The following is a 10,377-nucleotide window of genomic DNA, read 5'->3' as shown; positions in this document are numbered from 1 at the left end:
AAATAATAAGTTTTCTTTTGTTATCAAGAGTTGATGAAAGATCTAATATACCTAATAACAGTATATGTATATAGATATATGAGTCAGTAAAATAAGACTTGCTTATCAAGTGATTTGCAAAATATACCCAAATATTTCTCATATAAAATATAGACAGCAATAATTCGTATCATGATTTATATTTTCTTCCTTAGCCTTTTGGAGGTTCGTATTACGCAAAAATACGCTCAATGTAACAATATTGGTTATACAGTGAGTCATTCTAACGGGGATTGTGACGTATTTACACCCGAAAGGCTTACGGTCGGTCAATATTTATATTCAGAAAAGGTATCGTAGGTATATCCAAATAATACGCTTTCGATATTATGCTGAGTTTTATTATGTGTGGTGTGTTTTCATTTCATAATAGAACTATTAACAAATAACGTTGATTGTATTGATTTACATTTACATTTTATTTTTTATTATTTGATTTTCTACTTGTATTCTTCAACTAAAGAGTTGTTTATGTTAGTTTAAAATAGTTTATTCTTAAAAGTATTTTGATAATATAACATGTGATAGTACTATATACGAATAGCATTTATATTATAATATTTTATTTAACTGTATAATTCTTTCTAAGCTTAGAATGAATTTGTTGTTAAATCTTCTTCTTCTTAGTCGTGCACTCTTGACAGAGAGGTCGTGGTTATGGTGATGGTGCTCTATTCTTGTTAGATGTGGTCACTTCTTTGTTCACTCCCTGTCCAACAATACGTCTCCATTTCTCACAATCGGTAGCATTGCGAGCACATTATACAAGGCTGGACTGGGTCGTTTTACCGATAAGGTCGGTCCAACGTGTAGATCCTCGCGATCTTTTGCCTTCAATTTGTCCCTGCACCACAAGTCTCTCCAAGGAATCCTTATTTCTGGTGATGTGGCCAAAGAACTTCAAAATTCGCATCTGTACAATCGACGAAAGCCTATTTTCGATGTTAAGTTCCTTGAGTATCGAGACGTTGGTTCGGAACGACGTCCACGGTATTTTCAACATCCGTCTCCAACACCACATCTCCAGCGCATCAAGTTGTTAAATTCTAGCTTTTAAAATGTTATTTATTTTATTATAAACTAGCGGTCCGCCCCGGCTTCGCCCGTGGTACATACTTCGCAATAAAAGGTAGCCTATGTTCTTTCTCAGGGTCTAAAGAATATCTGTGCCAAATTTCATCAAAATCGGTCCAGTAGTTTATGCGTGAAAAGCATAGGTACATACATACATACATACAAACCTTTCCTCTTTATAATATTAGTATAGATATTATAATATATTAGATAATATCTTGCGACATCTGCGCCAAGCTTCTGGCTTGGATTACGCTTATGTCAAGTAAAATTGCAGTTCTTACAAATGTTTGGAGCTGATTTATTAAGTTTACTTTATTTTGGAAAATGTGTGTTCATATTGTATTATTATGACTAAACATGATTATGTAAATATCTTTTAATTTATTTATGTAATTGATAAATCCTTTTTGTTGTTTAAATAATTATGTTACTATAGGAAAAACATCAATACAAAAATAAACTCTTTAAAAAAGCTATAACATCATTTTGTATGCCTAATTTAAAAGTTTACTTTTGATAAAAGTTGAACTTAATTCATTGTTATTATTTGATAAATAAAGGAACTATGAATCAAGTGACAAAATGAAACAAGTTATAATAATAGACGCTTTATTTAACTTAAACCATAACCACATTAACTACACGATAACCTTTAAGGATGCTATACACAACTTAACAATAATATAAAACAATTTATCACTTCGATAACATATGGGCGGGAAATCGGATTACCATTCAAGGACGCCGGGGCAGAACTTCTCGATAAGGCCTTCGTAGTAGGGCCAAAGAGCATCGATGTCGGGTACTTTAGCGCTCTTACTGTACAAGTCGTATTTCCTGAAAAAAAAAAGGATATAGTTAAAAATATATCTCTACCGTAATTGCTATTTGGGTTTGGAGAAGCTCTGCTAGGACTTCGTCGTCGCAATCGTCTTTTGTTTTTGTAACACAAGGCAAGATTAGTTAAGGAAATTTTTGTGTTGATTGACTTTATATGATTCAAATACAAAAAGAATTTAATGTACGTAAAATATCTAGTTCTATATAAAAAAAATACACCGGCCGTTCGGGGCACATAAAGAGGGTTACTAAACCTCTCCCTTACGTGGGAACATTATAATTATGTTAATACCCAACACCTGTAAGGGCGTATAACTTGCTAAGGATCTGACCCGGATCGTGAGGAAGCATAGTTTTATAACAAACATAATGTTATATATACTTACGTTAGTCTTAAAACAGTTTCCTTGAGTTTTTCGTCCTCTTTCGTCATGAAGTGCGAGTAGTCATGGCAACCGTACCATGGGTAGAAGGAGTGGTATCTGTAGAATGATCAATTATAAGTATCTAGTAGCTTTATATTTGATATAGTTACGAGTGAGAGCTGGGTTTTAAGATTAAATCTTAATATTAAATCTCGTGTCACAATGTTTGTCCTCAATGGACTCCTTAACCAGTTCGATCCAACTTGAGAGATAGAATAGGTTTTATCCCGGAAATCCCTCAGGAAAGGGAACTATGCGGGGTTTTCTCTGAAAACGCGGGTGAAGCCGCGGGCGGAAAGCTAGTAAATAAATAAATATTTCAGGACAGTTTTCACATACGGCACTATCTGATTAGGACTAAGATTTGACTTGTGTTATGGTACCAGAGGGCTGATAAACAAACATACATAATTTTAAATAAATACTTATATGGATAATTAACACCCAGACACAGAGCAAACATCTATGTTCATCACTCAATGCTTTCACGCATAAACTTATGTAAACAGTTAAAAACATTACCTATATTTTTACTACGGATACAATGGCTATATAGATATTAATAATATTCAAAGAAATATAGAAACATGAACATAATATCAAGCGAATAAAAAGCTCAATACTCAATATTATGTAACTTTGCAGCAACTTTGTGCGGTAAATTCATGCTTCATCAAGCAAGTTATATTATTAGCGTCTAATGAGTACAAAATATGGCAATAATGATATTACAATTAAGCTTCTTAGCATCATTATATTCAAAAACTTAATTATGGGACATTTTTTATTATCATGCTACTATTATTTTCTTATTTACTACATTTTAATGTGCAAAATAACAATCGCATTAATTTTTGATTGACAATACTTTCGTTAGATGTGTTTAATGTTTACGTAGTATGAGTAGCTAAATTAACAAAATTGATGGTAAGATCTCAAAACTTATTTGGTCATAGTGAATTTTCGAACACTTTTTAATATGAATATTCATAATAGTTCAGTAGATAGAAGATTTAATCTACTATATAAGAATAAGTCGGGTTTTCCTTCCTGACGCTATCTATGACTCCAGAACGCACGAACCGATTTCCACGGTTTTGCATTCGTTGGAAAGGTCTCGGGCTCCGTGAGGTTTATAGCAAAGAAAAGGTGTCTGGTGGCGAAACGGAGTTCGCCCGGTTTGCTAGTATTTTATAATAATAGTCACCTGATCATAGCTAGACCTTCTTCGGGAATCTTAGCATTGTTATGCTTCAGTACATGGTACAGGTATTCATCATGGCCCCAGGACATCATCAGTTTTTCAATACCACATTTCGGCTCATACATTCCGTAGAGAGAACTGTAAACAAAATATGCTTAGATAAAATATGAAATACAATTTCTATAGAATGTTAATAAATAGAGGATGAAACAATTGAACTTCAATTCCCTAAGGAACAGTGTCTTAAATTTCAGAAGTATTGTATGTAATATGTTATTGGACAAGTATGTATTAAAAGTCTCATGAGAGTATATAATGTATACATAATGTGTATAATGTGTATCAGTACATAGCATAAAACAAAGTCGCTTTCTCTGTCCCTATGTATGCTTAAATCTTAAATTACGCAACACGGAGCGCAGATAAAGTAATTCAAGAGGAAGGTTATAGTGTATAATTTATTAGGTTTCAGATATAGCGAGAGAAGCCACGAGTGGAAAGTTAATTATAATTATCAAAATATTCTTAAGTACCTACATATTTTTTATCAGCAAGCAACTTGAAATTGGACAAGTTATGTACAAAAATTTCGATCAAATTCTTTAGAAGTATTGAATTAGATAAAATAAACAAAATTTTCGTCGTTATCAACATGCCGCAAAGTATTGAACATGCGTAATTAAAATATAAATAGAATATCCATCGTTGCTAATTTGTTAAATATGATTTGTACTATTTCATTTATTTTGTGCGTTCATACAAATATGAGATGTACGAATTCAATTATTTCTCGAATATATAATTTGAAACCCGTGCATTCTCGTAATAAAACATAGTACCTATAGAATATCTATATCAATACTACTATTAATGAAATGAAAAATGAAATGAAATGAAATGAAACTACAAGACATCCATACTAATATTATAAATGCGAAAGTAACTCTGTCTGTCTGTCTGTTACTCAATCACGCCTAAACTACTAAAACAATTTGCATGAAATTTGGTATGTAGATATTTTGATACCTGAGAAAGGACATAGGCTACCTTTTATTGCGAAATATGTACCACGGGCGAAGCCGGGGTGGACCACTACTATTATTATATTTAAAACTATACATAGATTATAATCATAACAAATTTAGGAATCGGTTCCTTTTATTAGCATCCTAACACAAATCAAATTGTATCTCTTAATGCGTTATATGTTCTTTATAAATTATCTATAGTATATAATATATCTACTTCTTTGAACCGCCACATAATACTTTACCACTAAGCACATGTTTGATATATAGATCTATACAAGTCCCTTACAAGTCCATTGTTATCCTGTCAATTACTTACTTGTATTTAGGGTTGTATGTATCAGGATTGTCTTTGAAGCTGTCATCTCCATACACAATGTGTTTGTCGCGCTTGCAGCCGACCGGGAAGGTCTCTCCGACCACACACCATTGAGGCTCGTCGTATAGAGCCATCACCTAGTGACATTGCTTTGTTAAGTGTTTGTAACTAAAACGTGCATGGATTGTAACTATAACGTGCATGGATTGTAACTAAATTGTTAAGTATAACAAGCTGCTCAAACTAGGTTCGCTAGCGGAGTATTTTTCCTAATTTTAGTATCTTTTAGTATTTAGTATCTTTTTTAACATTTCTTTCTTTGGTTGCAAGGTTCTGCCGATCTTGTTAAAAAATGTGTAACTAATACAACTTTCTATTATGTTTAAGGAAGATATACAAATGAACTCTTACAAAGTTGGTGGAACTGAGCAGGCTGAACATAAGACCTACTCACTTCATTGACTACTTTTTGTACCTACAATGTTTATTCGTGTGTGAAAACATTTGTAAATTATAATAAAGTTATTATATCAATTTCCCAAGCTGTTTAAAGTGTCCGTTGTCTATTGTAAAATAATCAAAACATATGTAAATTGCTATTTGTCTCAAACATTTAACACCATACCTTTCCAACATCATGAATGAGTCCAACAAACTGGAACCACTCCTCGTTAGGATGGTCCTCCCGGATCCTCTCAGCGGTCTGGAAAGCGTGGACGATGTTTGGCAGGTCCAGGTCTGGGTCTGACTCGTCCACCAGCTGGTTCATGAGGTATAGAGCTTCCTTCATGGTGGCTTTGAAGTGGTTGAACTTTAACCATTTCTCCATTTTTGCTGCAATGAAATGGTAGGTAGTTTTATTGAAGAGAATGATATATATTCTCAAACATTATTTTAATTTGATGACGCTTTTTTAATGTGGTGAATTATTTATTAAAACTATCAATATCTTATTCTTTATAACTATATGTTTAAAAATCAAGGCAACTTTAAATACACATATTTTATGATTTAAATAATTAAATGTTTTAGCTCTATCGAAAAAAGTAGCGCAAAAATATTTACACCACTCTTATTACAAACATATATTTTAAAAGACAACACTAAAATAATAATTAGGCTCACCCTTAACAAAATCAACGGTCATGTTAGTGTGCATAGCATAGTACGTCCTGCGGACCCGTTGTCTAATGGGATCCGTGTCGTCGATCGTGTAGTCGCGGAAGGACTCCACTGGCTTGTCGGTCTTCACATTTTCTGGCTCAATCAGGAGCGACATACGTGCATCTTGAGCTACAGCATCCTGAAATAACATTGTTATTTTAAACTATATGTTCTTTCATCATTTAGCAGGGTATAATTTTATTGAAGGTCAATCTAATAGTTCAACTCTGTAAAGCCTTATGCAGCAAGAGATAAAATAATGCTGTTTATTTTGTACAAGCACTTCTTTTGTAAATTACAAAATTAATCATCTTTCATGTTAAATTTTTAATCTCATTATGGTTTTGTAATTTTCTGCTAATGAATACATCACATTAGCAAATCCCTTTTATACACTATGCGCGGTTAATTTTAAAGCATTAGCGCCTAACAACGCTAATAACGATGCATTTCCATTATATAGGTATTATTAATTTACAAACAGAATTAGTAATAAACTTACGCGATTATTTATAGATACTAATTCTTATTATTAATAATCCGTTAGCCTGCATTGTGCTTTATGCAAGGGGATGAAGAGCTTAACATCTTTCGAAATGATTAAGAAAATCCTATTACCTGGAAAGGCCGCTACGCTCTTTATAATATTTTCTAAAGAAATTGATGTTACCGTTTATAATATAAGGAGCAATTTGAAAACTTATTGATTTTTTAATAAATCTGAACTTATTTATAATAAAATAATAATTTGAGTAAATTATTGTTATCTAGGTACCTATTTGAAACAGCGCATCGTCTTTAACAAATTATTTATTATGTAAACACTTCGATAACATTAACAAGTGATAACGGTGGCAATGGCAATTAATTGGATTATTGCTACAAAACACAACATTTATAGTATTTATAGATAAACATTTACAAAAACAAAATCATTTTACAGGCTTGCAATAATCATATGTAGATTTCGTAAGTCGTTAACGGGCCAATGTTTGGGATAAATTTGATTAAGTTGTGAATAATTTTATATTATTTGTTGCACATATGGTTTATTACAAACTGAACAGCAATTAAAAACAAGGCTTATTATGAACGCATACCTAATTAGGGAGTAGGGCCCAACTTTAGTCAAGTTGCATCGAACCTAGATTTATGATTTTGGCTATATATGGAAACTCAGTTGTTCAACTGACAGTTTTACATTATTAAACTTAATTGAAATTTTAAAATATTTTGAGAGTTACCTAAGTAATAAGTTAAGCATAATGTAGAGCTAACTCCAATCGCCATAATTGTTATGGTTTGTGTCTGTTACATACGGTGTACACATTTGTTTTAATTAACACACTAACTTTGAAATATAAATAAAAATTGAGTTTAACTTTCACCAAAAGTACTTTAAAAACAAACTTCCAAACAGAAAACAAACATAAACCATATCAAGTACGCCACAGACATTTAACGTTATTTGCAAACAATTAAATGAACAATCTACATACTTTCTACTACTACTACTAAAAAAACATAAAAAACATAGTACTCACTGCTTTAGTTTCTCTCATGTTGACGGTTTGAATTGTTGAGGAGACAAGTGCGAATGATTGTCGGCAGCGACCTGCAAATACTTAAATGTGTCCCACACACCATTATCAGGAGGTCAACGTTACAGGGCTAAAATGTTATCGATGTAGACGTAATACATCATGGGGTATCTTATGGTTCTTTTTGTTTTTGCACTACTTTTACATGAAAGTTGTGACACGACTATGAGTGTTATCTTTACGTGTACCTATCTAATTATTTATTAATCAATGTTTTCAATCGGTATTTATTAATAGGTACATAAAATATGATAATAATAAAGCTAAAAAGTAAGTTGAATTACCTACTTAGTTCAATTTCTTTGTCGAAGGTGAGCTATTTTGACCTAATTTGAACTGCGATATTATCTACATATTATATTGCTTAACATGTACTTAATCGATTCGATAGATTTTTCTTTAGAATCAAACGGAAAATAAAAATAAAAAGTTCCAATATATAATTTATTTAAAAAAATCTTAATTACGTAAAATATACACGAGGAAAACTATGGTAAATTTAATACCATAGTGAAATAAACAAAGCAATCAAATTAAATAATTTTATTGGTGTCATCAAGGTTAGATATTGTTCACTAAAAAAGCAATGTCTTTGATAACAATTTTATTACAGTAACTATAAACATGACGCTTTACTAGATTTATTATTAAAATGACGACACGTTTATATGAGAAAAATATTATTATTTTTTAAATCCTTTAATGATTAGATTTCCTCACTGTTAAAAATTTTAATAATTCTACGTATTCAACATTCTCTCTATTTGTTACATACAATATACCATTTTATAAAAGAGCTTTACGTAGGAACAAAGGCTTTTTTATACTACATAATATACAGACGATAGTTATACCGACAAGTACCTATGCCCTTGACAGTACCTACTTTTGCTTTTCAACCGATTTTCTTCAGTTCTGTTAAAGTGAAATTGAATTACCTACGCAAACAAAAAAAGCCTCAACGCAAAACGATATTTTGCCATAACTGTTGTGTAAATATCTTTAATTATTAGTTACTTGGCGTTATTTCATTTATTTAGTATAAAAAGTAATAAGCATTGTTTGTAGGAATTGTGTCGTAGTTCATAATATAATAAAAAATTACAAGTTTCTTTACAAGAAACACTACCAGTGAAGTTATATTATTTTCTTGCAATAAGTTTATTTTACAAAGCGGCGTAGTAGTACCTATTCATTGATAGAAATAGGGACATACAATATAAAATAGTTAGCATTTCATTAAATTAAACAATTCAATGTTAAAATTTTATACCAATTGTTGAAAATTGTATTAAAGAAAACATGCGATACAATATATATATGTGTTTCATATGTATTGGAAGTAGGTCGCAAATGGTGTGACCCCATTGACACTGTTCTGTGGACCCGTTGGTACCAGATAGTAAACATGTGTAAAACCTTTATGGATATCTGTGTTAATAGTGTATATAATCGATAAAATGTATTTTTAATTATTTACTTTTTTTTTACCCGCGAAGTTATTCCTGTTATATAGGAATTTGGATGCTTCTTTTATTTCAATTAATTATGTTTTTAACTTTCAAACTTTTCAACAAAGTCAAAGTGCATTGTTTTAATATTATTTTTTTATCCATTAGAAAGGTAAATAAATCACAAGAAAAATAACGAAAGAAGCGAGGAACACCAGCTGAAGACAAAATGCATAATGGTCCTTTTCCGCTATTTCCTTTGAAAATATTGTATTTTCATCTATTAGTAGCTAATTTGAAATAAGGTGAGGCATCAAATAACTCAGCATATAAATTAAAAGCTTCAAACCTTATTTATGTTTCCTAGAAGGCTAGAACTTTAGTAGGTAACTAAAGGCGACACAAAACAGAAATATTTTCTCATTACATTTCCATTTCACGGAGAAAATAAATTATCTATCATTACAGAAAATACTGAAATTTTGCTTCTTATCAATGGCAATTTTTGCTCTCTAATGCAAAGGAAAAAAGTCTAGAGCCAGTCATTGTTTTGTCAATCAGTTTAACCTTTACACATAGATTACAAAGCAATTACAATTAAAAAATTACATTTACGATTACAGCGATGATAGTTTAATTTTATCTCGATGCCACTGAATGACCCTGTTTGAACTTCATCGTATATAACATATGTTTTTATCAATTCTTCATATAAGTTTGAGATCTTATTCCAAGAAGTGACGTCTTTGCCATAATTTTCATTTGTTTACGTCTTAATCCTGACTCCATGTTGAATAACGTCCTTGATTCCTCCTAATATTTTTTTTACATTAGACGTCCTAGCCTGTGCACATAAGAACCTAACCTAACACCCTCCTTCCTATTTTTTTTATTGTTAAACAAAGTGAAAAATCTTTAAAAAAAAGACGTGTGGCAATCGGGGACTGCCGCGGTAAAGCTATTGCATGCTATTCCTTCAAGCCACACCTCCGTGCCCGTCGGAGTGGGGAGCGTGAGGTTTTTTCGTTACGGAATTTCTGGATTCGGTCCCCGCGCTCAAGGCCCGCGATAGAAGCTATGCAATAACTTAATACAGTAAATAATCATATTTGACCATCATTTAATATAGATAAAAATTTAAATATATTTTATACTTTATTTGATAATTGTTTATCAAATAAAGTATATCAAATTCTCGTTTTATGAATATGTTTCGTAAAATTGACATA

The 10,377-nt window shown here is 31.5% G+C and overlaps 1 protein-coding gene across 1 annotated transcript; it reads right to left on the bottom strand.

Moving 5' to 3' along the window:
- Positions 1–1,708: 1,708 nt before the first annotated feature.
- LOC149910995 (inositol oxygenase-like) lies at positions 1,709–7,743 on the bottom strand. The gene is made up of 7 exons (XM_090106453.1): positions 7,641–7,743; positions 6,058–6,235; positions 5,558–5,766; positions 4,933–5,069; positions 3,589–3,723; positions 2,343–2,438; positions 1,709–1,953 (listed from the first exon to the last, which is right to left on the bottom strand). Exons 1-7 carry the CDS (start codon positions 7,656–7,658, stop codon positions 1,845–1,847), a joined length of 882 nt encoding a protein of 293 aa, XP_089962579.1. The 5' UTR covers positions 7,659–7,743; the 3' UTR covers positions 1,709–1,844.
- Positions 7,744–10,377: the final 2,634 nt, after the last annotated feature.

Source organism: Colias eurytheme, chromosome 1, assembly GCF_061535395.1.
Source record: "Colias eurytheme isolate Ceu_HAF_F1 chromosome 1, ilColEury1 Martin Lab GWU primary, whole genome shotgun sequence".
Taxonomy (NCBI): domain Eukaryota; kingdom Metazoa; phylum Arthropoda; class Insecta; order Lepidoptera; family Pieridae; genus Colias; species Colias eurytheme.
This window is presented reverse-complemented; position numbering and strand designations above follow the sequence as displayed.

Bases quoted from the DNA above. Each gene is read 5' to 3' on its own strand.
- LOC149910995 (XM_090106453.1), bottom strand. The intron at 5,070-5,557 runs GTATGGTGTTAA...CAATGTCACTAG, and splicing joins TCATTCATGATGTTGGAAAG to GTGATGGCTCTATACGACGA. The intron at 1,954-2,342 runs GTAAGTATATAT...TTTTTTTTTCAG, and splicing joins GAAACTGTTTTAAGACTAAC to GAAATACGACTTGTACAGTA.